General features: G+C 40.3%; 1 protein-coding gene across 1 annotated transcript in view; it reads right to left on the minus strand.

Annotated features, from left to right (window-relative positions):
• Positions 1-25,785, minus strand: part of samd10b (sterile alpha motif domain containing 10b) — a 123,596-nt gene that overhangs the window by 28,944 nt on the left and 68,867 nt on the right. The window contains exon 3 of the mRNA XM_041205399.1: positions 16,068-16,236. Within this exon, the coding sequence (XP_041061333.1) occupies positions 16,068-16,236 (169 nt within the window). The remainder of the gene's footprint in view (positions 1-16,067; positions 16,237-25,785) is intronic.

Below are 25,785 nucleotides of genomic sequence, written 5' to 3' on the forward strand. Positions count from 1 at the left end.
TGGTGTGGTCTCATAAATGGACCCAGAAATTGCCCAGCTTTTAATCCTGTATGCAAGGCATAAGGCACCAAAGAACACTAGAGGTACGAGTGCAGAAATCAAAGGCCAAACAAGTGGTTTGATGTCATGAGCAGCCACAAACAGAGGCCAGACAGGTACAGCATTCCAACCAACCAAGAGCACGTACCAAACATTGTCAAGACAAGATGCATGCAATGTCTAGCCAAACTGTATGGTCAGATGATGAAGTTGACCAGACCATCGACACACAAAGTGAACCGACATTCAGCATGGTGAACATCAAAGAATGTATTGGCACAGTGGTACCAACAAAAGCCTTTGCCAACAGCCACATTAAATGCATATAGATGAAGGATCAGCATGATCTATATGCAAAACTGGATACTGGTGCAGGTGCAAACATTCTTATACTTTCTATGTTAAAATGTACGTACTCACAGAACTGGCAAGCGATGATTCAACCAAGCACTACCGAGCTCACTGCATACAACAGTGTGAAGATTCCATCTCAGGGATCCATTACACTCAAATGTCTCTATAAAAACTCACCCTGGCCACCTAAGATATTTTATGTTGTGGACACTGCGTGCCCAGTGATCATAGGCCCACCAGTATGCAAGGGCCTGTCCTTGGTCACCATCTATGGTATCGTCATGACCACGGTGAGGACTACAGACCACAAGGAGCACCATTGGAAACCCAATGGGAGAAGATCACCTAACTCTGCAATGTATACCAGCAGCCAACAGACTATGCAGCATAGTTGGAACTGAATATGTGTACACATTCCAAATTTCATACTGTGGAATCAAGGTGGAATTACTATTCAGCAGGACAAAACTCCCCAGTCATCACTCATGAATACTCTTAGGAGAATGTGATGCATTACTTGAAAAACAGGGAAAGGTGCCCATGACCAGCATGTGGGTAATCAACTACCCAATCTGAACATCAGGGAGAAATTTTAGAAATGTCATGGGACTACTACATCACATTGTGTGTCAATGTGGCAGTGATTGACAGCAGTTTAAGATACTCCCCTTAAAGGTATATGTACATCCTATATGTGCATCATATCACAACATCCCTTTTTTTTTCCTAAAGGTTCACCTTTAACTAATCAAATTATTTACATGACAGCAAAACAAAATAACTTCGCATCTGAATGTACTTTAACACAGAGCAATAAATGTATAAGTCTCTGAAATGTAGCGGTGATTTCCTTATCCATCCAGCTTTAGTCATGGTGAACTTTGATGGGCACTACTGTACCATTTCAGAATGCTGGTTAGCATTGCTTTGTTTGTGTTGTATCTTAGACCATATTCTAGTCGCAATAGAATTACTCATGTGTTTCTAGTTGTGGTATTGTCCTGATTTGATATTTGTTTTGTCACACTGTCATGCTGTTTGGTGTTCATACTTGACATGACCTGGGGTCTGGACATATGCTAGCAATTTCTGCTGGATTACAGGTGCCGTCAGTTGGATGTTGTACTCAAACTTTCATTGATGTTCAGGTTGGGTTGTTCATTATCCATATGTTGGTTATCGGCATCTTTCATCTTCCCCTATTATTTGCGAAACACATCATGTACTCCTGAGAGTATTGGTGAGTGATGATTAGGGAGGTTTGTCCACACTTGCCTGCTCAATAATAATTCTGTGCTGGTTCCACAGTATGAAGTTTTCAAATTTAGAATGGGTATACATATTCGGTTCTAACCATGATGCATAGTCTGTCGGCTGCTGGTCTACATTGGAGAGTTGGGTGATTTTCTCCCATTGTAAGCCCAGGGCTTCGAATGGTGCTCCTTGTGGTCTGTGGTCCTCACCATGGTCTTGACGATTCCATAGATGGTGACCAAGGACAGGCCTTTGCACACTGGTAGACCTACAATCACTATCCATGACATAAAATACCTGGGATGACCAAGGTGAATTTTTGTAGTGACACTTGAGTGTTAAGAATTCCAGGGACGGCATCTCTGAGCTGTTGTACACAGTAAGTTTGGCAGTGGTTGGTTAAATCATTAGTTGCCAGTTCTGTGAGTACACACATTTCAGTGTAGAAAGTGAAAGGATGTTTGTACCTGCAGTGGTATCCAGTTTTGCATATAGATTATGCTAACTCCTCATCTGTGGGCATATAATCTGGATAGTGCCAAAGGATTCTGTTGGTGCCACTATGCTAATACATTCTTTGAAGTGCACCATGCTGAATGTTGGTTGGCTTTAATGTGTCAATGGTCTCATCAGCCTCATCATCTGGCCATATAGTTTGGCTAGACATTTGTGCATATTGTTCTGATGTTTGCTACGCACTCTTGGTTGGCTGGAACACTGTACCTGTCTGGCCTCTGTTTGTGGCTGCTCATGACATCGAACCACTTGTTTTGGTCTTTCTTTTCTGTCCTGTCATAGTCAGTCTGCAAGCAGCAGGGTAGAGATTAGATGTACCATTCTTAGTCTCCCAGTGAATATTATCTGCATATTGTCATACCTTCAAATAAAGAACCCACATTATTGTTTCACTAGCCCTTGAGTATGATTGGTACGTTTACTTTGAAGGGAAGACTGTTGTAATGTAGGAAATGGAGGCAACCAGCCAACTTACCCTCATCTAACTCCTATGAACAGATAATCTGTTTGTAGTGATCTTGAATGAGGCATAAACATTGGCCAGGATCCAATTGATTGGCTGGAAAAACTCAGCAGGTCTTGCAGCATCGGCGGAGAAGAAAAGAGTTGACGTTTCGAGTCCTCATGACCCTTCGACAGAACTTGAGTTCGAGTCCAAGAAAGAGCTGAAATATAAGCTGGTTTAAGGTGTGTGTGTGGGGGGGGTGGAGAGATAGAGAGACAGAGAGGTGGAGGGGGGGGGGTTGTGGTTGTAGGGACAAACAAGCAGTGATAGAAGCAGATCATCAAAAGATGTCAACGACAATAGTACAATAGCAAACACTAGGAGGGAAATGGAAAGCAAGGAAGGTGAGCAAGACAACAGAGAGATGCGGAAGAACTGCCTACCTCCTTGAAGAAGTTCTGTTCCTCTCTGCGACAAGATTTCCGTATCTCTCTGTTGTCTTGCTCACCTTCCTTGCTTTCCATTTCCCTCCTAGTGTTTGCTATTGTACTATTGTCGTTGACATCTTTTGATGATCTGCTTCTATCACTGCTTGTTTGTCCCTACAACCACACCCCCCCCTCCACCTCTCTGTCTCTCTATCTCTCCGCCCCCCACACACACACCTTAAACCAGCTTATATTTCAGCTCTTTCTTGGACTTGAACTCAAGTTCTGTCGAAGGGTCATGAGGACTCGAAACCTCAACTCTTTTCTTCTCCGCCGATGCTGCCAGACCTGCTGAGTTTTTCCAGGTAATTCTGTTTTTGTTTTGGATTTCCAGCATCCGCAGTTTTTTTGTTTTTATCCAATTGATTGGCTCTTGTTCCATGCCAATTCCATCAAAACCAGAAAATGGGTTACTGTGGTTAAATGCCCTAAATAGGCTACCTCTCTGTTTTAGCCATGGCTCAGTTGTAGCACTCTAGTCTTTGAATCATAAGGTTGTGGGTTCAAGTTCTATCTTAGAGACCTGAGCACAAAAATCTAAGCAGACAGTCCAGGGTGGTACTGAGAGAGTGATGCATTGTTGAAATTGCTGCCTTTTGTATGATATAATAACCGGAGGTCCTGACAGGACAATACCTTATAGAGAATATCTGACCCTAGTCTCAGCCAAACAAGACGCCACCTAAATTAAATCTTAGATCCAAATAGTTTCTAATCCAATGTTAAGATATAACCAATCTGAAGGTAAAAGTTGACAGAAGCTAGAGATGTGGTATTGTATATTCTTACAATGAGTACTGCTTAATTAAAGCAAAACTGAATATAAGGGTGAACACATGAACTTACTAGAAAGAAGTACAGAGGTTGTATTTATACTGAGACTTTAGAGTTGTTGTAAGGTGAGGGGTTTCCCCTTTGCTATTAAAGTATAACTCTGGAATCAGGGCCCTCCACAACTTTGGGGCTGAGCTGTCTGAGACAACATATTAACATACTTAACTCCAGTGTGATGTCAGACCTGGTGTAAAAAGTGCCCAAGAGGAAAGGGGCCCCTTGGAACCCCTTAGAAATTTTGTATAACAATCCAGAGTTTATTTAAATATTTAGAAAGTTTGGAAAATACTGCCCTAGACTCTCAAAATATTTGAAGTTTTACTAAGAGGAGAATTCTGCATGTGCACATCAATCACATATCCACAAAACAATCTTCTGAGCAGAATTGCATCTGAAGCCAGTCAAGAACCAGCCTACAGCACAAATGCACCCTTAGAGAGCTATGTAGACTGATACTGGATTTCTGCTGCTATGCCACTGATTTGGCATATAAAGGAATTGTTATATTCAAAAGGATAATAATCACCTATCAAATGACAATAAAATGGACTGAGTAAGGATTTCCTGAATGGGATGTTATCTCTTGGGAGAGAAACAAATGATATATTATGTATGTATTGACTTCAACAACCTACAGAATCTTGTCCTTAGCATCATTTTTAACAAGAAATTTGAAAAAAATTTAATATTGTAACAGTGAGTGTTTTATAATTCACAGATATCATTTAGTGATTTGAAAAAGCCCAGACAATATGTTTTTTTCATCTGCAATGCTAACAGAAAATATTTTCTGTGAAATATATTTTATTCTTATTAACATTTTTCTGATTGAAGTTCAGTGAGCACTGGAACATGTGGATGTAATGAAATATTCAAAATATAACCAGCATATAATATATAGAGATCCATACAATTTTTAACATACAAAAGATCATTTAAATTTATATGTGGAATGGCAGGAAATTCAGGACATGCACAATGAAGGAAAATACCCAAATACCCCAAACTTCAGTGTGGGGTGGTACTGAGCCTTAGAAATCATGCAAGTCCCAGAATCTATCCATGGTCTGTGCTGAAATAGCTGGAATGCTGATAGGATGCTATCGTTAACATTACCATTCAGAGACTAGTGAGAAGAAATTTTCAACAAATACAGATGAGGAAAGCCATATGGCCATCTAGCTCATCTATATTTACAGGTCAAATCAATTTAACTCAATGTGGAATTACTAATCAATGTTTCTGACACATGTGACAGGAGTGAATGTTGACAGTACAAATATAGAGATAGTACTGAAGAGTTGTGTCCAGAACTTGCCTCACCCCTAGTCAAGCTGTTTCAGTACAGCTACAACTCTACCCAGCAATGTGGAAAATTACCCAGGCATGTCCTGTACACAAAGAGCAGGGCAAATCCAACCCATCAGTTTAGTCTTGATCGTCAGTAAAGTAATGGAAGGGGTCATTGACAGTGCTATCAAGCAGCACTTGCTTAGCAATAGCCAGCTCACTGATGCTCAGTTTGGGTTCCACCATGGCCACTCAACTCCTGACCTCATTACAGCCTTGGTTCAAAACATGGATGTTGTGGGGTGGCCGAGTTGTCCTATTAATGATAGAGTTGATCCGCAGGCACTTCTTAGGTGGAAACATTTCTGTTTATTTACAATATACTCAGCAGCAACTACACGTGTGCTTTCAACTCTAACTCCATCTCTGCACTGCCGCTTAGGTAGCTACTCTCCTATTGGTTACTACAGATCATATGATTTCTCCTAACCAGTATTATTCTTAAAGGTACATTACACCCTAAATAGAACTAGAATTACGTCAATGGATGAAAGAGCTGAACTCTAGAGATGAGGCGAGGGTGACTGCTCTTGACATCAAGGCTGCGTTTGACCGAGAGTGGCATCAAGGAGCCCTAGCAAACTGGAATCAATGACTTTTCTTCCATCATGAGGTCAGAAACGGGATGTTCACTGACGATTGCACAATGTTCAGCACCATTCGTGACTCCTCAGACACTGAAGCAGTCCATGTCCAAATCTGGACAACATCCAGGCTTGAGCTGACAAGTAGCAAGTAACATTCGCGCCAGACAAGGGCCAGGCTATGACCATTCCCAACAAAAGAGAATCTAACCATTGCCCCTTGACATTCAATGGTATTACAATTGCTGAATTCACCACCATCAACATCCTGGGAGTTACCATTGACCAGAAACTGAACTGGGCTAGCCATATAAATACTGTGGCTACAAGAGCAGGTCAGAGGCTAGGAATCCTGTGATGAGTAACTCACCTCCTGATTCCCAAAAGCCTGTCCACACCCTACAAGGCACAAGTCAGGAGTGTGATGGAATACTCTCATCTTGCCTGGATGAGTGCAACGCCAACGACACTCAAGAAGCTTGACACAATCCAGGACAAAACAGCCTGCTTGATTGGCACCCCATCCACAAAGGTTCACTCCCTCCACCACTGATGTACAATAGCAGCAGTGTGTACCATCTACAAGATGCACTGCAGGAATTCACTCTTATTCTCCCAGAAATTCTCCTTAGACAGCACCTTGCAAACCCACAACCACTACCTCTAGAAAGACAAGAGTAGCAGATACATGGGAACAGCAATAACTGGAAGTTCCCCTCCAAGTCACTCACCATCATGACTTAGAAATATATCGCCGTTCCTCCACTGTCGCTGGGTCAAAATCCTGGAACTCCCTTCCTAACAGCACTGTGGGTGTACCTACACAGGGACTGAAGTGGTTCAAGAAGGCAGCTCATCACCACCTTAGCAAGGGCAATTAGGGATGGGCAATAAATACTGGCCCAGTCAGGGACGCCCACATCCCGTTAATGAATAAAAGAATAAGCATGCCCTAATTTGAACTTGAATTCATAACATTCACTCCTTGAATTCAAAACAGGTGAGCTTTGAAATAGCAAAAATATTTTTAAAAATCTATCCAGAATATCTTGTTCCACACAGAGGGCCCACTGAGGAGAGATTTGGATACAGAATGATCACTAAAGCATTGGTTTATAATTTTATATTTTGAATAAATTACAATTCTCAGATCTGCATTAAGCAACGTGGGTCAGTGATAAACCAGCAGGAAATTAACCCTTTCCACACTAAATAACCCACTTGTCCCTTAAAAGTTTATTTTAAATTGCATTTACAACAGTAGTTCTCCACCGTTTCTGCGTATGTGATCACTTGGAAATATTAGTGCTCTTAGGGTACCTGAAAACACCTGACACATTCCCAGCATCCTCTCTGACTGCTACGAATAAACAGTATCAGCTGTCCCTGTCATTGGGGGATATTTATTATAAAGGTTCGTGTAAAAGGTTAGAAAGATCACAAACATAAATAATTAGGAAATATAGATGACCATTCTGCCCATTTAGTACATCAAATCTAACCTCCTCTTGGATGATGAGAGAACTTTAGCATATTACTATAAAGTTTTAGGAATTATTGACCATTTTTCCACTGAAAGGATTTGGAGATGATGATGTATTTTAAACCAAAATGGGCTCAGGCAGATATAAAATTCTCTTCAGAGCTCCATGCTGCCACTGCTGAGCCAAAGAGATATTTAACTGGTCATGAGCCAGAAATTGGAGCTGTGCAGTAAAACTAAACAAACTACTTTGTGGAAGTATTAATGCTCATGGTCCATTTTGATCTGAGGTATTAAGACTCAGACACTTGTCAGGATGGCTTTATTCATTTTGAGAATAATAGAAGATGGTTCCTTGCCATCTCAAAGAGGGAGATGCAAATGAGAGATAGCCGGTCTTATCAACAGGCCTGAGGGTAAGTTCTGAAGGAGAAGTAGTCAGGGTTGGGGAACAGCCCATGCACTTCCTGTGAGCACAGTAAGAAAAAGGGCAAAATGAAATGTATAGATGTCAATCAATTGGGCTAGGTGTAGAGACAGAGACCAGTCTAGCAAGTGAAAGCTCACTCATTGTAAACTTCTTCAGTCAGAGCCAAAAGGCTGATGAGGAAAGAAAAAACAAATTTTGCCACTAAGATGGAGTAATGTGGTGCGGTTTATTATGTTTCTCAGGTATTCAGGGGAAAGTGAAGTTAATGAAGGAAGTGAAATTCAATTACAGCTGTTAATTTGTATATTCATTTGCTTTCTATAAAATTAAGCAGTTTAATCATTTGGATCTGGCCTCATTTCACTGGAGTGCTTTCAGCTTATCTATTGAAAGATTGGAAAGTTGACTTCAATGGAAACAAAATTTAGGAGAGGTGTAGAATGGGTGACCAATCCAATATCATCCCTTTATTATCAAAAGTCAAAATTACTCCTCCCTCCAACCGTGGGATTGTTTGAAAGTTGCAATATCCAGTTCACAAAGGAGAACTGTTGTTATGCCCCAGGATATAACACCACATGATTAGATATCAGATGTTGGGGCACATTCCGGAATACCAGATGAATAGACCATTTATTGGATTGACCAGCAGTGCCAACCCCAAGGCAATATCTAGGCAGAACAAATTTGTAGCAACTACCTTTCCAGTTTTAAATTAGTGCGTGAAGACATTCTTCATAACATAATTTCTGAATTTGACTTCTGTTGTTCCTTAATCAGGATCCACATGTTGACATCCAGCCTCATGGTCTGAAACTGGTAGATTTGTCAAATATGCAGAAAACATCAACTTTCTCTTTAGCCATAAAAGTATCATTAAATATAAAATAATTTTCTTAACAATACCATCATGCTACTACTACATATGCCACACAATGCCAGGAGCAGTAGTTTCAGCCCCTTAAAGGTTATAACTTATGTGAGACAAAAAGGATGTGGAAAGCAAAGATAGAACTTGGAGACAGAGCAGAGGCAGGAGAAAAAGCTGGAGCTTGGAGGTAGATGTGTCCATACTGTAATGGACTCAGAACTAAAGTGCACAATGAGATTAAACAAAGTCAGTAAGGAAAAGTTCTGATGAAAGGTCATCAACCTGAAATTTTAACTTTATTTCCCTCACTATAGATGCTACCTGACCTGCTGAGTATTTCCATCATTTTCGGCTTTTATTAAGGAAAAGTAATGCATGGGTAACAATTCAATGTTAATTTTAGAACTTAATTTTTTTTCCTCTTTGCTGCTCAACATCATGCTACACTCTGGTTATAGTTTAATTGGCAATCTTAGGTGAGTAGCAACAATATGCATACACAGACTGCGCTAGCAGATCGTTGCTGCCTGGCTGAATCTGACTCTTATGACTGGAAGGGAAGGATTCAGTCATATTTATTGCAACTGAAGGAATGTGTCTCCAGGCATAAGAATGAAGAACAGTTCACACCTCAGCTGCGTACATCATGCGAATCCCTTAAGTGTTTAAGTAGAATTCTTGACAGTTAAAGCCTAACCTAAGGCGTATTTATCATTCGCTTGGATAATACCCAAAAAATGCTTAGTTGTGTGGACTGGAAAGATGAATATGATTAGAATGGTTTTAAATAAAAGATGTAAAAATTAAATTTTTATGTATTTAACAGTGAATTAGTAACAGGTCAATAATTCACTTACTTGGCTAAAAACAAAGAACTTTTACATCCAGACCGGAATTGAAATTGAGAACTATTCAGTGAACATCACAGCATAAGTGATTATGATAATAAATATTTCATAAGATTAATTATCTGAATGGAGAGAGATTGCAGAGCTCTGAGATGCAGAAGGTTCTGGGTTTCTTAGCCCATGAATTGCAAAAGGCTAGTATGTAGGTCTCCTTATTTAAGGAAGGATGTAAATGCGTTGGAAGCAGTTCAGGGAAGGTTTACTAGACTATACCTGGAATGGGCAGGTTGTCTTATGATGAAAGTTTGGACAGGCTAGGCTTTTATCTGCTGGAGTTTAGAAGAGGAAGAAGCGACTTGATTAAAATATAGAAGATCCTGAGGAATCTTGACAGGGTGGATGTGGAGATGATGTTTCCTCTTGTGGGAGAACCTAGAACTAGGGGTCACTGTTTAAAAATAAGGAGTCACCAAGACAGAGATGAGAAGAATTTCTTTTCTTTCAGTGGGTCATGAGTCTTTGGAACTCTTTTCCTCAAAAGGCAGTAGAAGCAGAGTCTTTGAATAATTTTAAGGCAGAGGTAGATAGATTCTTGATAAGCAAGGTTATCGGGAGTAGGCGGGAATGTGGAATTGAGGCTACAGTCAAATCAGCCATGATCCTATTGCATGGTGGAGCAGGCCTACTCCTGCTCCTAATTTGTCTGCTCATATGAATGTGCTCATGAAATAGTTGAGTTAGATGGCAATTTTGGGGACCCAAGTCACTGTACAGTAAGCATAGCAGAAGATGATTACTTGGGGGTAAAAGTAAGTTTCCAGATCTATAGATCATAATAGCAAATGAGAAAAAAGTTCTCTGAATTGAGAAAAGTGCAAAGGCAGATTTAACTAAAGTGTGCCCATTATAAAGGAAAGAATTTCTGCACTATGTGTGAACCAGGAACTGAATCCACAATATCTTTGCTACATCAGCAATGCAGCCTGGAAATAATTTCTACACTTATCATGTGAATGAGTATGCTATATTCACTTCAGTCATTCTACCATTTTGTTTCCATTTAAGTATTCTTTTAATACAGCCATTTTTCTGAACTATAATATTTTTGGAAATTTTTGGAGAGTTTTGTAATTTTGTCAGAGATTATCAAATTAATGAATTGTTTGCCCTTGAAGGAAGGACAATGACCACAATTAGTTTTTGCCGTCAGGTAATGCTGTATTGCACAGATAAGTTATAGCACATTGATAGACACAACAAATACAATAGCCTTACACTGTTGCTGGTTTGGTTCCTTTCAGAAGTATAGTGTGGTAGGATGTTAGTACACCATCTTGTAGGATGTTGTATGATGTGCTTGCATGCCATTGTAATATAAAGGTGCTCGGCAGAGCAAGGGTTAATCTGGGACTGGAGAATAGCACCACCACGAGATGATATACAGAGTCCCATGGTAATAGGCTGAGAGAACAGTCAAGAGAGAACACTCTGGAATCAGTCTGCATGGAGGTAACAGCACCATGTATGACACTAACCTGAGATGTGTAAATAGTTAAAGGTTAACAATAAAGGGTTCATGTTCAAATATACAAGTCTCAAGATCTCATCATTGAGACATCTAAAGAACCTAAAATACAACATGGTTGGTAGTGGTGAGAGCTCCTAAAAGATATCACATCAGCGGTGATATGAAAAGTGGCATTTTATGCGATGAATCCAGAACAATATTCCAAGGTATGAAATACTAAAAGCAACTGAAGCCGAACTAGAGAGATGTGCACCGAAGAAAATTTGAAGAGACAACTGGAGAAGCTTTGCTACAGCCATAGAAGTTGAGGATTCCACCAGAGTGAGTGAAAGCCCATTGCAAGACCCCTGAGTAACACAGAGTCAAAGAACCTGGTGAGTTTACAAGATGATGAGAAAAGTTATACAAAAGAAAATGTGCTTACATTATAGAATGGGTGGCAGCCCTAAGGCTCAGCAGATTGTAGGAGTGGTGGCCGTGCTGCACTGAAGTTAATTTTAAAAATCGGCTAGCAGAGTCAAAAGAAAAACCTGCTGGGCACAGTAAAAAAACAAGAATGGAAAAAGCCTGCAGAGTTTAAGTGACAGGGAACCTCTTTCAATCGGGAAAAGTAAAGATTTTCAGTAAAGTAAAAAAAAAAAATTGCTTCTGTACTCAGGAGTTTCAAACTACCAGCACTAAGAGTGAAAAAAAAGAAAACAAATCCTGCAGAGTTGACAGCTCATAGCTTTCAAAAGAAGCACCCCCGCTGAAACTCTCAAAGTGCAAAGCTCAAAGGGACCTACAGAGTTTGAAAAAGCAAGAATTGCCCAAAAAAGAAATGCTGCAGTATTTTCTTTAAATTAAGTTTGAAAGAAGGCCCAGATTCGTGGGGATCCCGGGAAAGGCACAGAAAAATTACTGGGAGAAAACCAGCAGGCTGACAACAACTCCCAAAATTCAAAATGAACTGGACCTGCAGAGTTTAAAGAGAAGAGAGAAAAAAGTGCTGCAATTTTAGAAGTTTTATTTTCAAAGCAGTCATGATCGCTGGAGAACCCACCAAAATCAGAAAAGTACAGGAAAATCACAGTGATTGAACCAACGGCTGCAGACAGCCTGAAGTGAAAAAAATGGTTTCTTCACTGACAGTCTTAAAGGGGTATTGAAATTTAAAGCTGTAACCACAAGAAAAAAACAGTCATGGACAGCAAATTAGAAGAGCCAGAAGCAGTTTTGCCACGGTAAGGGCTAAATGAGACCCAAGAGTGGGAGTCTTGGTGTAGTTTACAGGGGACTTACAGGATTAGGTAAGGAATTGGAAGAAGTACAAGTTGTTAAGTTTTTATTCATCTTTGGTTCATTTGCTGGTGCAGTACTCCACAGCTCATGTATAGCTCAATACTTGACAACATTTGGTGAGATATTAAAAGGCTTTGACAGATATTTTAAACTGCAAGTTGTGGAGAGCGCAGACGCTAGAAGGAAGTCTACATGCCCCCAATAAAACAAGAGACCCCAGAGAGAGGGCAACTCACAATAAAGTGCCAAGAGCAACAACAAGAAACTCCAAAGAAAGGGCAACTCCCAATAAAGCATCGAAGGCAACAACAAAAGGTCCCAGAGAAGGGGTAACTCCCAATAAAGTGCAGAGGGCAATAAGAGACCCTAGAGAGAGGGCAATGCCCAATAAAGTACCAAGGGCAACAGAAGACCCCAGAGGGAGGGCAACAAAAGACTCCAGAGAGAAGGCTATAGAAAGCCTCAGAGAGAAGGAGCCAAAAAACCTAGGAGGAAGGAAGACAGATGGCAGTGCTGAGTGTGCAGGTGGCTGTGAAGGAAGGGAAGCTATCTGATGTAACTCAAAAGAAGCAAAACATGCAAAAAGTAAATGAAGTTGTTCTACAGAAAATATTTGCATCAGAGCTGAATTGTAAGACTTGAAGCGCAAAATTCAAGCTGAATATTTACATATGAAAACACACAATAAACTGAAGCCTTCAGTGAACCAATCTGAGATCTGAATAGACAAATTTCAGAGAGGACATAAAAGGTACCAGGAGGAGATAATGACCCTCAATTCCACAGCTGGCAAATCAAAGCAGAAGTTGGGAAAACTCAACCAGATGTACAGCCAGGCAAAACAGCAGGCAGAAAAGGCACACAAAGAAGTTGCAACCCCAAAAGAGTCCTTGAAGAATCAACATGGAGCCATGGAAAGCCATGAGAAGCTATAGAGGATGTTGAATATTACTTCAGAAACACTGTGTTGAAATTATCAGTAGCAACAAAACCATGCACTAAAGCCTAGAGTGAGTTGACAAGAGGTCAACAAAAAACTAAACAGTTCAAAGAACAACTGTTTGTCCTTCAAGATTAAATGCAAAAGGAATGCATAACCATCCAACAACATGAAGAAGTGAAGGCTGTCTTAAATAGTAGAATGGAAGCACAGCAAAAGAAACTCTAGGAGACTATGCTGAATTACAGGGAAGCTCAAGATGAAGCAAGTGAGCTTTGCAAAGAAAAGGAAAACCTACTGACTCTTCACATGCTACAAGAATTCCTTAGGACAAACTTTATTCCTCTGGAAAATTATGAAGAGAAGCAAAATGAATTTAATGTCAGTCTGAACAACCTGAAAAGCCAGTTGGCAGAGAAGACTCAACAATGTTTTATATTCCAGTAGGAAGCCGAAAACTTCAAGAAACAGACTGAAGAGCTGAAGAAGCAGTTGAATGGCAAAGAGGAGATATTGAAAAGAAAAGCCACAGAACTTTCCAAACTGCGAGCAGATAATGAAGCCATGAGTAGGACAATTACGGAACTTAAACAAGTTAAGACTTCACCAAAGACCGACCTGGCCAACAGTGAAACCAAAAGGAAGGGCGAGGACAAAGTTCTGTCACAGACAGAGAAAGAAAAGATAGAAATGAGATCAGAAAGTGTAAATCCGACACTGAAGCACAAAGAACTGGAAGAAGAACAAGCTGAGCTGAATGAAAATATTCATAAGCTTGCAAAACAATTTTGAAACCAAAACAGCAAACAAATGTTTGGCTGAGATTGTGAAACAAGTAGAAATGAAGATTCCATCTTCAAAGCGTATACATCCAGCAAGAACATGGCGGACACCATCGAAAACTAAAATTCGAGTCTGCTCTAGGAATGAACGGAATACACATTCCCCTGAGAAGGAACAGAACAAACCCACAGTGTCCGAATAAAGCAGATGGGTTGTTAATAAAGAGAAATGCAACTCGAAGGAATGCAAAAACAGAATCAGATGGAGGTAACCAAGTACCAGAAACAGTGTACTAATACTATTCCTCAAACTGTGACTGACTGAGATGTAGATGAACTACCAAGCCTCAAGACCATCTGAAGTTGTAAAATCAGCGACTTGAGCCGGGGGGGAAGGAATAGCATGTAAAGACTGTATTACAAATAGTTATACTCTGTTGGAAGGGAAAATTTTCTTTGGAGAAGAAAAGGGGAAGTTGTAGAATGTTGTGTGATGTGCCTGCATGCCACTGTAATATAAAGGTGCTCGACAAAGCAAGGGTTAATGTAGGACTGGAGAATAGCAACACCCATAGTATAATGTATAGAGTCACACGCTAATACACTGAGAGAACAGTCTAGAGAGAATACTCTGGAACCAGCCTGCATGGAGGTAACAACACCATGTATGGCAGTAACCTGGGATCTGTAAATAGTTAAAGGTTAACAATAAAGGGCTCATGTTTAAATATACAAGACTCAAGATCTCATTATTGAGATATCTGAAGAGCCCATATTACAAAACACCATGTAATATATATTTGAAAATATGGTCAACTAGCTGTACAAACTAGAAGACTTAGCTTGAATTTTTAACTAACCTACCAGGAGCTGGGTAGTGTTGGAAAGGTGTGGGGAACATGGAAGTTCAGATTCCCCCACATGCTGCATTTTAATTCTACAGCACATGCATGATGTCTAATTGTCAGACTGGGCTTCTAATCAGATGGAGGAACTGGTCTGTGAAGGTCGCAGGACAAGGCAGGTATGCGCCGGTGGAAGGGCGGGAGTGGTGTGGGGGGGGGGGGGGGGGGGGGGGGGGAGCAGGGGTGAAGAGAGCCATTTTTGGAATGGTAGGGGGTTGATCAGGGATGGGGGCGGTGGGGGGAGGCAATTGATCCCAGGGTTTGGGAAGTGGTTAAACCAGGATGGGGGGGAAGGGGGAAAGGGGTCAACAGGGGAAAGGCGGGATTGCTTCCTGTGGGGAGAAGCATTTTGTGGCAAAGGGGAGGGGTCAATCCTGGGAATGGAAAGTGGGTCAGTGGGAATGGGTGCAAATCCCTGGGAGTGGAGATCAGAGGCTTCAGTGGAGGAGGTTAGGCGAGGGGAATTGGGGGCCTCAGGGGTATTTGAAGGCCTGGGTTGGAGTGATCAGAGACATGGAGGAGAGAATGAGAAGCTGAAGATGGGTAGATTGGAGGGCTCAGGGGCTGTTGGAGGCCTGGGGGTTGATCAGAAGATATGTGGGTGGAGATGTTATGGGGTTGAAGGCCTTGGGAAAAGGCTGGAGGCTTTGCAGGGCTAGGGATTGAAGGTCTTGTGGGGAAAATTGATTTGGGAGGGGGGGCGGGCGGTGTTGTCCTGATCATGGAGCTTGCTCAGGCAGGCACTGTTGATCCAGGAAGTGGGTGTAGAGGTACTTCCTTCCTGGATCTGGCAAGCTTTCATCTGGATAGAGGCCTGGATGAAGCCTAGCTACTCACTGTTAAAGTTGTAAAGCTGAATAGTAATGAGGCTCACAGCCTCATTATAATATTTAAAGTGTCAACCCACCTCCTCGGATCAGTTGATCACCCACATACCTCACCTCAGTTAAAGTGAAAATGGATGGGTTGGAGTTGGGTTTGGGCCTCTATTCTAATTTTTAAGACTTTACACACACTCACTTGACCCAAAACCGCTGTTTTTCAATTAAAGCTCCTCCCTTAGTTTCAGAAAATATCTTAATAAGGAATATGTAACATAATTAGTCTCTTTTTATGGTCAGTTCCTGTGTGGTACCTGTTATAGCATGGTGTGAGAAAGCCTCGACATAGGTGAGGTAATTATGTGGACAGTGTTTCTTTAGCCATTTGCAAACATCTTGCTGAGTCCACAGCACCACAGGCTTAGCGTGTCTTGTGAACGTTGGACTTGTGTGAAAATTACAGTATCCATCATTGGATCCAATCTGCAAAATAAAATGAAACATTAAATTATTGCAAATAAATTACCCTAGGGGTTAAATTATTCTACATAAATGGAATAATCCTTGCATGACCCACTCCAGGCACAGAACCTTTCTTGGCAGCTATGTGGATCAGAGTACTGGATTTGGAGGTCAACACACCTGATTATCAGCACTCCTAATTTTACAATGATTAAAAAGCAGGAAAATCATAAATCAGACAGGCAGGGTCTGATCTCCATGTCTTAAGTTTCCAATCACAACCATCTTGCTGTAGGTAATGCTGAGTCGATACCTGCTCTTTTTGCTGTATGGCAGGGAGACAAATGGGAAAGCATTGGAGAAAATCATATCCAATATTAAAATACGGCAGCAGAGTGATGGAGTTAGATTGCATTATGATTAGACTTATCACTTATATATGAGAATTTTTTCAATTTCAGCTAAATTAAAATACATGCTTCGATTAATAACTTTTCTTTTGCAATATGCATTTTCATTTATATTGTATTGATAATGAAAATTTGGAAACTAAATCAAACTTCACATCTTTCAACAACTATATTCAAATTATGGTAATGGGCAATCCCCATGACAATTCAATCCACTGCAGCTTTGAGGCTTTTTTTGTCAGTACCCTTTTCACTCACCAACAATTAGATTTGCTGCTCCAAACCACTTCAGAAATTCAACCAATAATATCAACCTTTTCTTACTCAGTACAAATAAATCCCTAGTCCTATCACATTTCTGTACTATGTGCATTAGTTATGCTGTAAAGCAACGTTAGCTGGTAACCTTTTTGACAGGTGAGGCACATGTCATACATGGCCCTATAAACTAATTTAACAACATTCAATCAGAGGGCCTCCACTGTTCCATATTTAGTTTGAAAAAACACAGTAACCTATATCAACTTCAATATTTCAACACAATGCAAATCCCACAAATTCTTGTCCATATAAAGACCATTGCACACTTCTTAGGCAACCTATGAGTCAGGGTAACAAGTTATCTTCTTACTGTGGCATATAATGTTAACTTGAGATTTAAGTGTTGATAGCAATTAAGTAATTTTCTACGAGATATAGTTTATTATTAATAAAACTTTATTGATTAAAAAAAAACAGTTGATTAAAGCATTTAGCCTAGGGAATCCTGTGACAATTCTGATGAGGCAGTGCCTCATTTACCTCAGCTGTTGAGAGTTGTCACTAATATAAAGCCAGGTTTATAACAAAATCCCCAGAGGTAACAGCTTGCGATCTTTTTTGTCAATTTGTTCCTTAGGGTGCATGTTTTACTACAGTATCAAACGTGCATTCATTTTCCTGTCAGTTTTATTTTACTCTCTCCTTTATTTTCTCACTTGATTTCCTTCTGATTTCCTTTTGCCTCGGCTGATTTGTTTTTATTTAATGGCCTTGCTCACCAGTGTGATTGCAGGACATCACATGAGACGCCAGTCTGAAAACTAGTTAATTCCCAGAAATCACATACTAATCCAAAATGAGAGGAGAGAAGCTGCAGTATTTATAGAAAGAGCAAACCTGCATTCACATGGCACTTTGTGTCTCCCATAAACATCTGAAAGCATTACAATGCACAAGTAATATTGCTATATGGGTAAACTCAGTGGGTATTTTGGACTCATTAAGATCCCAAAACAACAAGATGAATGTGCAGCTAAATTATGCGGCTGTGTAGGCTAACAGAATCATTGGCCAAGATTTGGAGAACTACTGTGAAGAACTTCAACCTTTAACTTCTATCTAAACAAGCAAATAGTGCATCGACTTAACATCTAATCCAAAAGATGATATTTCCAGCAATGCAGCTCTACCTCAACACTGCAATGGAGTATCAGCTTGGATTGTGTTCTCAACATTTGGACAGGGGAAAGCTGAGAGTCAACACTTTATGTCAAAAGATGAAATAAGTATTTGATAGGGAGATTATTCTTCTTGAGTTCCCTGCCCAAAATCAGGTCCAACCCACAGTACCATGACTTCCATCATGGGTAGGGAAAGCAGGCAGGTTCCAAATCATCCCCACCAATCTGATCCACACCAGCCATCCAGCCAACTGAGCCAACCAGTCTTGCAAGGAATCCGAGTTGTTGTGGCCACATACACTTTTATGTGCGTATAGCCTGGAGCCATGAATAGCGATGGAAAAGGCTCCAATCTCTTTCCATCACATGGCTGACCAGGAATCTCTCCCACTCTTTGTGCCTGCCATTGACATACTTTGGAAGGATTTATAAGTTCATATTCAACCTGTTTGGCCATGTTATGAACACAGCTTCCTTCACCATCAAGTCCTGGAGTGGGAATTGAACCCGGAGTTTCAGGTTCAGAGGCAGGGGTGCTACCCACCACATCACAAAACCTCCTAGGCATGGTATATTGAGGTTGATTCCAAACTGGAGCAAGTTCGGGTGCACAGAGTCAAAGATGGATGTAAAATGCAGAAGGTGCAGACAGGCTGAAAACAAATGAAGATTTGGTAGCCAAGGGCTCCCTGTTGAATTACAGGTAAGTGACAAAAAAATGTTTGGGGAGGGGTTATGGGACAGTCTTGTGGGAACGAAGAAAAGTCTTTGGCAGGGAGGACTGTTTTTACCTGGAGGGCTTCTTATTCCTTCCTATCAGCTATCAAGCTACTGGCCCACTCACGATCCAGTTAAAATATTATAGAGGACATGTTGACATCACTGGACCCCAATCAGCATGAGGCATTTGCCTAGGTAAGGTGGATACATCATCTGCCACCAAATCCAGTAAAAGCTAAAACCAAACGTTGACAGAAACTGAGCAGGAAATGGAACAGTTAAATTTTCACTGCTCATCTATTCGATTCCCATCCAACAGAAACAGTTAAAAGTACATTATTATCTTTATTAACTAATATAAACAGGGCTGTGGACCCGAGTGATAACATTTGCTTTACTCTGTAGTCACAGGTGATCATTGTTCCATGTTTGTCAAATTGCCTGCAGGATAAACAGCTTCTCCTAAATTCCTTTGATTCTGGGCTACAATTTTCATCAGCTTTCATGGGATTAACGAGCTGACAGTTTGTTTCATGTCCTGCAACTCTGAATGCATTTCATTAATCAATTGCCAAAGGATGATGTGCCTTTGTATTTTAATATCCTCCCTAGATGAGGTTTATTTGTATCCATTTCCAACTTCAGGGACAAGAGACATTGGAGAATTTTGTGTAAAAACGCTTTCTTCATTAGATTCCTATTAACAAATTATTATGACACAGCCGATGATAAAGGCTGAGTTGTTCATAACCCGTTTTTGCAATTTGTATGTTTCGAGATACTGGTTTTGAATTGAATAGCAATAAGACCACGAGTCTCAAGAGGCTTTTATAAAACCAAATTAAACATTTATTAATGCAAAAAAGATGGTAAACAAAACAGACGCCTACAAAATTACTACTATAATAACTACAAAAATCCCCTAATTAATCTTACTCTCATTTACACCCCTGGTAAGGCAACAGTAAATCTCATAGATTTAAACAAATACCTGGAAAGGCACAATCTTGGACAGTCATATTCAAAATGAGTTTCTTTCAGCTCTGGGTCCTTGGCAGATAGCAGCTTGAGTCTTAAAGGCTAAAGGCTTCTCATGTTTGTTGGATCTTAAAATGCCTCTATCTTACACACAGTCTCATTTCTCCTTTAAACATATCTTTCTCTTTGAATGTAAATTTTCCATAGTATCTCTAGGCTATTAACTTTACCTCTTCTAACAATAACATCCTTTCATCCCACCAATTTCATTAGTAAGCTGAAAAAAGATAAATATATTGCTTGGCATCTTCCAGCTAGGTGTAACATTTCACCCGCAGTCTTGAATTGTTTATTTTAAGAAATGCAAACTTACAGTTTACCTTCTACCCTCTTTATGTTTACCCAATTAACATCGCAAAACTATTATAATCAAAGCACCCAGACTAGTTGGCTTTAAGCAAAGCAACACAGGCACACACATAAGAACTGTATTTTAAAAAAATAATTTCCAATGACATTAATATCTCTTCATGACACAAATGTTCTTTCTCCTCTTAATATAATGGCAAGAAGCTAGCAGTGAAGCTCTGGGAATAGAGATGAACTCAGGTCCCAGAAAGAAGGATTGTCTATGCACAGGACAGTTAATGCAGGAAATCATAGTATAAAATAAACAAATCTACATCGCCTTTTGAATCATATAATCCTTTTCTGCATTTGTTATGAGCTATGAATTTAATTATTAGAGGGTACGCAATATAGTGGGCTGGAAAACAATATGGCCACCAAAATAACTTCAAAGAAATTGAGCAATTTAGTTGATTTTGTAAAGCTTTTCCCAGCTCTGATTGTGATATTGAATCAAGCAGCATCATTCAGTTGTTCTTCAATTTGACTGTTTTGCCTACAACACTTTGCATGCCAAGTTACCTGATGGAGTCTATGCACATATAATATTTGGCACTCTAGATGCAAAATAGGTAAAGAGGGAGGCAAAAGAGAAGAACATTATTAACGCAGTTCACTTCACAGGTTTTTGATGTTTTCTCCATTATATTGGTTGGGCTGTGCATCGTCGAAACATAAACTCGGAAACTATTAAGGCAGGATGAGTTTCATTTAAATGAATTAGAATTCTGAATTGGAAACAATGCTTCTTAGAGAGGATGCAGAGGAAATTTGGCAGGGGATTTAAAATAATAGGGAAAGTTTAAAAGTATCCTGAAAAATAAAAGTGAGTCAGAAGTGAGTCAGAATATAAGGATATGACCACATTGGGAAACAATGACAGATGTAGTTAGTATGTGAAATTTTCCAGAAGAAACCATGGATGAAACAGAATCTGTGACAGGGAGGGACAGAAAGTACAATTCTAAGAGTAAATCAGCAGATAAGGCTACACACTACAAAAATAATAAAAGGACAGAAGTAAAGGCTCTGTATCTAAATGCACATGACATTCGAAACAAAACAGATGAACTGAGAGCGCAAATAGAAGTAAATAAGTAGAAACTGATAGCCATTACAGAGACATGGCTGCAGGATGACATAGATTGGGACCTGAATACTGAAGTGTACATGACATTTAAGAATAACAGGAAGTTAGGAAAAGGTGGAGGGGTGGCTCTGTTGATTAATGATGGTATTAGCACATTAGAGAAGGGTGACCTAAGTTCAGGAAACCAGGATGTAGAAGCGGTTTGGGTTGAGACGAGGGACGATAAAGGCACTTGTGGGAGTGGTGTACATGTCCTAATTGTAACTACATGGTAGGACAGAGTATAAAAGAAGACATAATGGGAGCTTGCCAGAAAGGTACAGCAATAATCATGGGGGGTTTTAATCTACATAGATACTGGAAAAATCAGATCGCAATCATAGATGAGGAATTCATAGAATGTTTTCAGGATAGTTTCTTAGAACAGCATGTTCTGGAGCCAACCAGAGGGCAAGCTATACCAGACCTGGCATTGAGCAACAAGATAGGATTAATTAATAACCTATAGTGAATGCACCCCTAGGTAGTAGCAATCACAATATGAATGAATTTTACATTAATTTTGAGGGAGAAACGAATATGTTCAAAACGAGTATTTTAAACTTAAATAAGAGCAAGTGGAGCTAGCTAAAGTGAACTGGCAAATGAGGTTAAGGGATAGGTCAGTAGAGGTTCAGTGGTGGACATTTAAAGGGATATTTCAGCACACAGAATATATACATTCCAATGAGAAACAAAAATTCCAAGGGGAGGGCCCAGCATCCACAGTTAACTAAAAAAGTTAAAGGCAGTACCAAAAATGAAGAAAAAGCATATAATCATGCAAAAATGGGTGGCAGGTCAGAAGACTGGAAAGAATATAGGGCAGAGTTTTGCCATTGTCGGGCGGGCTTTGGGGGGTGGGGGGGGGGGGGTAGTTGGGAAGCTGTCGATCAGGGCTGGACTGTGATTTCATGCTGGCAGGCCAATTGAAGCCTGCCCAGCATGAAATGCGAGCACAGAGCTGCCTCAGGGAGATGAAGAGTTTTAAAAAGTAGAAATAAAGATTTTTAAAATGTTATAAAACATGTACCCTCATGTGACTCTCTCATGTTATAAATGAAACTTTTTAAATTTAATTTTATTTTTATTTGATGTTGGATATCTCATCCCACTCATGGATGAGGTTTCCAAAAAAATGCAAAGGCCCAGTGAAAAATTTAAGTTAATTAATACTACGGCTACATGTTGATGTCAGGATGCTTGCCCAATGTCATCGCGCGTCATTTCACGCTTGAGCAGGTCAGGTGCACACCCACCCCCAAGGTAAAAATTCTGCTCATAAAGAACAGCAAAGAATGACAAAGATTAATAATGGAGGAAAAATTAGAGTATGAGAGCAAGCTGGCTAGTAATATAAAGACGGAGAGTAAGAATTTCTGAAGATATTTAATTAAGAAAAGAGTTAACAAAGTGAGAGTTGGTCCTATAGAAATGGCGCCTGGGGAATTGATAATGGAAAGTAGGGAGGTGACGGATGAATTGAACAGGTATTTTGCTTCAGTCTTCACTGTAGAGGACACAGGTAACATCCCAGAAATAGCCATAAATCAGGAAATGGAAGGAAGGGAGGAGCCCAGGAAAATTACAATCACTAGGGAATCTGTATTAAGCAAATTGTTGGGGCTGCAGTCTGGCAAATCCCCAGGTCCCTAAGGTCTTGAAAGAATTGGCTAGTGAGATAAATTGATGCATTGGTTTTAATTTTCCAAAACTCTCTAGATTCAGGCAAGGTTCCATTGGACTGGAAAATAGCAAATGTAACTCCTTTATTCAAAAAGGGAGGGAGGCAGAAAGCAGGAAACTACAGGCTAGTTAGCCTAACCTCTGTCATAGGGAAAATGTTAGAAGCTTTCATTAAAGATGTTATAGCAGGACACTTAGAAAAACTCAAGGCAATCAGGCAGAGTCAACATGGTTTTGTAAAAGAGAAATAATGTTTAACCAATTTATTGGAGTTCTCTGAAGGAGTCACGTGTACTGTGGATAAAGGTGGATGTACTGTACTTAGATTTCCGGAAGGCACATCAAAGGTTGTTGCAAAAAATAAAAGCTCATAGTGTAGGGGGTAACATATTGGCATGGATAGAAGGTTGGCTAGCTCACAGGAAGTAAGAGAGTTGGCATAAATGGGTCTTTTTCTGGTTAGCAGGATGTGATGAGTGGTGTGCCACAAGGATCAGTGTTGGGGCCTCAACATTTTACAATTTATAAAAATGACTTGGATGAAAGGACCAAAGGAATGGTTGCTAAATTTGCCGACAACACAAAGATAGGTAGTAAAGTAAATTGTGAAGAGGACATAGGGCTGAATTTTCACCTCGCCGCATGGGTGCATGTCTGACACACATGAGCGCGAAATAGCGTGCGATGACGTCAGGCGAGCGCCCTGACATCATTGCGCCCTTGGGCGATATTTCAGATGGCAGAAGCGTGTGGGAGTTGGCAGCGTGCCCGTTGACAATTAAGAGGGCTTTTAAGCCCATTAATAAATTAATTAAACGGAATTTTTCCCTTCCCGTCCAACCTTACGGTTGGCAGGTGGGTGAAAAGGCCAAGCGGCCCTTGGATTTTTGAGGAAACTTCATCTACGGGTGGGATGAGGTTTCCGATGTTAATTAAAAATAAAGTAGAAATTTTTAAATCTCATTTCTAACATGTTTCTGCTCATGTGACAAAGTCACATGAGGGGACATGTTTTCCTTTTTTTTAAAAAACTTTATGTTTCATGTGAAAAACCTTCAGCTCCCTGAGGCAGCTCTGTGCCTTTAGGGAGCTGCCTGTGAGTGCACCTGCGCACATGTGCTGGCTTCCGAGGTAGCTCTCCTCCCCCACCCAAGCAGCGCTGAGCATTCCAGCATGCAATTCACGCCAGCTGCCAGTTAATTAGCCAGCCAGCGTGAAATCGCGGTCAGGGCCCGATCGCTGGCGGCAGACTGCTGCACGGCTGCTCCTGGGCCCATCTGCTATGCTCACCCAACAAAGGAAAAATCCTCCCCAGAAGGAGGCTACAAAGTGACATAGATATGTTGAGTGGGCAAAGATCTGGCAAATGGAGTATAATGTGGGCAAATGTGAAATCGTTCATTTTGGCAGGAAGAATAAAAAGCTTATTATCTAAATGGTGAGAGATTGCAGAGCTCTGAGATTCAGAGGGATCTTGGTGCCCTAGCACATGAATCACAAAAGGCTCGTATGCAGGTACAACAGGTAATTAGGAAAGCTAATAAAATGTTTTGATGTATTGTGAGGGGAATTGTTTACAAAAGTTAGGAGGTTAGGCTTCAGATGTACAGGGCATTGGTGAGACCACATCAGGAGTACTGTGTACAGTATTGGTCTCCTTATTTAAAGAAAGATGTAAATGCATTAGAAGCAGTTCAGAGAAGGTTTACTAGACTAATACCAGGAATGGGCGGGTTGTCTTATGAGGAAAGGCTGGACAGGTTAGGCTTGTGTCCACAGGAATTTAGAAAAGTAAGAGGCAACTTAATTGAAACCTTTAAGATCCTGAGGGGCCTTGACAGTGTAAATTTGGAGAGGATGTTTCCTCTTGTGGGAGAATCTAGAACTAGGGGCCATTGTCTAAAAATAAGGGGGTCTCTCATTTAAGACAGAGATTAGGAGAATTTTTTTTCTCTCAGAGGGTTGTGAGTCTTTGGAACTCTTCTTCAAAAGGCAGTGGAAGCAGAGTTTTTGAATATTTATAAGGCAGAGCTAGATAGACTCTTGATTAACAAGGGGATGACAGGTTATCACGGTTGGGTAGGAATGTGGGGCTGAGGTTACATTCAGATCAGCCATGATCTCATTGAATGGCGGAGAAGGCTTGGGGGGGGGGGGGGAGGTGCAAGTGGCCTACTCCTGTTCCTAAGTCGCATGTTCGTATAATTATTTTCTGTGGGTTGAAATAATTGCTTGAGAAAAATGAACAGTAAAGGGTATGGGGAGCAATCAAGATATTGAGATTGGAGCAGATGTTTCACATTTTTAAAAAATCAGAACAGAACCAATGTTCTCTATGGTGCATTTATGTGCAGCAATATTCTACAATTTTTTCTTCTTTATGATCCATCATGATGCACTGACAAAAATGTCACAGCCATTCTGCACATACTGTTGTGGTCAGGTGGGAAGTAATATAATGGCTCCCCTCTTTTTCCACTTCTCGATTGACTGCAACAGGTGTTTTAAGAGAATACATTTGTCAATTTAGTGAGTGTTTAACTGTTTAAGTGCTGTGACTGTAAAAGACACACAAAGACAGGTTTTCTTGTAAGTTTTAAAAAGAATAGTATTTGTTGTACTTAACACCCTATCTAAATAAAACATAATAAAAATGCTCTGACTCACACATACATGCATTCAAGAGTTCACACATAGACATACACAAGTAAATTACAAAGTGGGAGGATAGATTAAGTAGTTTAAAAGTCCAATAAAAGTCAGTTGTATGTGGGTTTTGTGTATTGATGAGTAGGAT

Source organism: Carcharodon carcharias, chromosome 14 (assembly GCF_017639515.1).
Source record: "Carcharodon carcharias isolate sCarCar2 chromosome 14, sCarCar2.pri, whole genome shotgun sequence".
NCBI lineage: Eukaryota > Metazoa > Chordata > Chondrichthyes > Lamniformes > Lamnidae > Carcharodon > Carcharodon carcharias.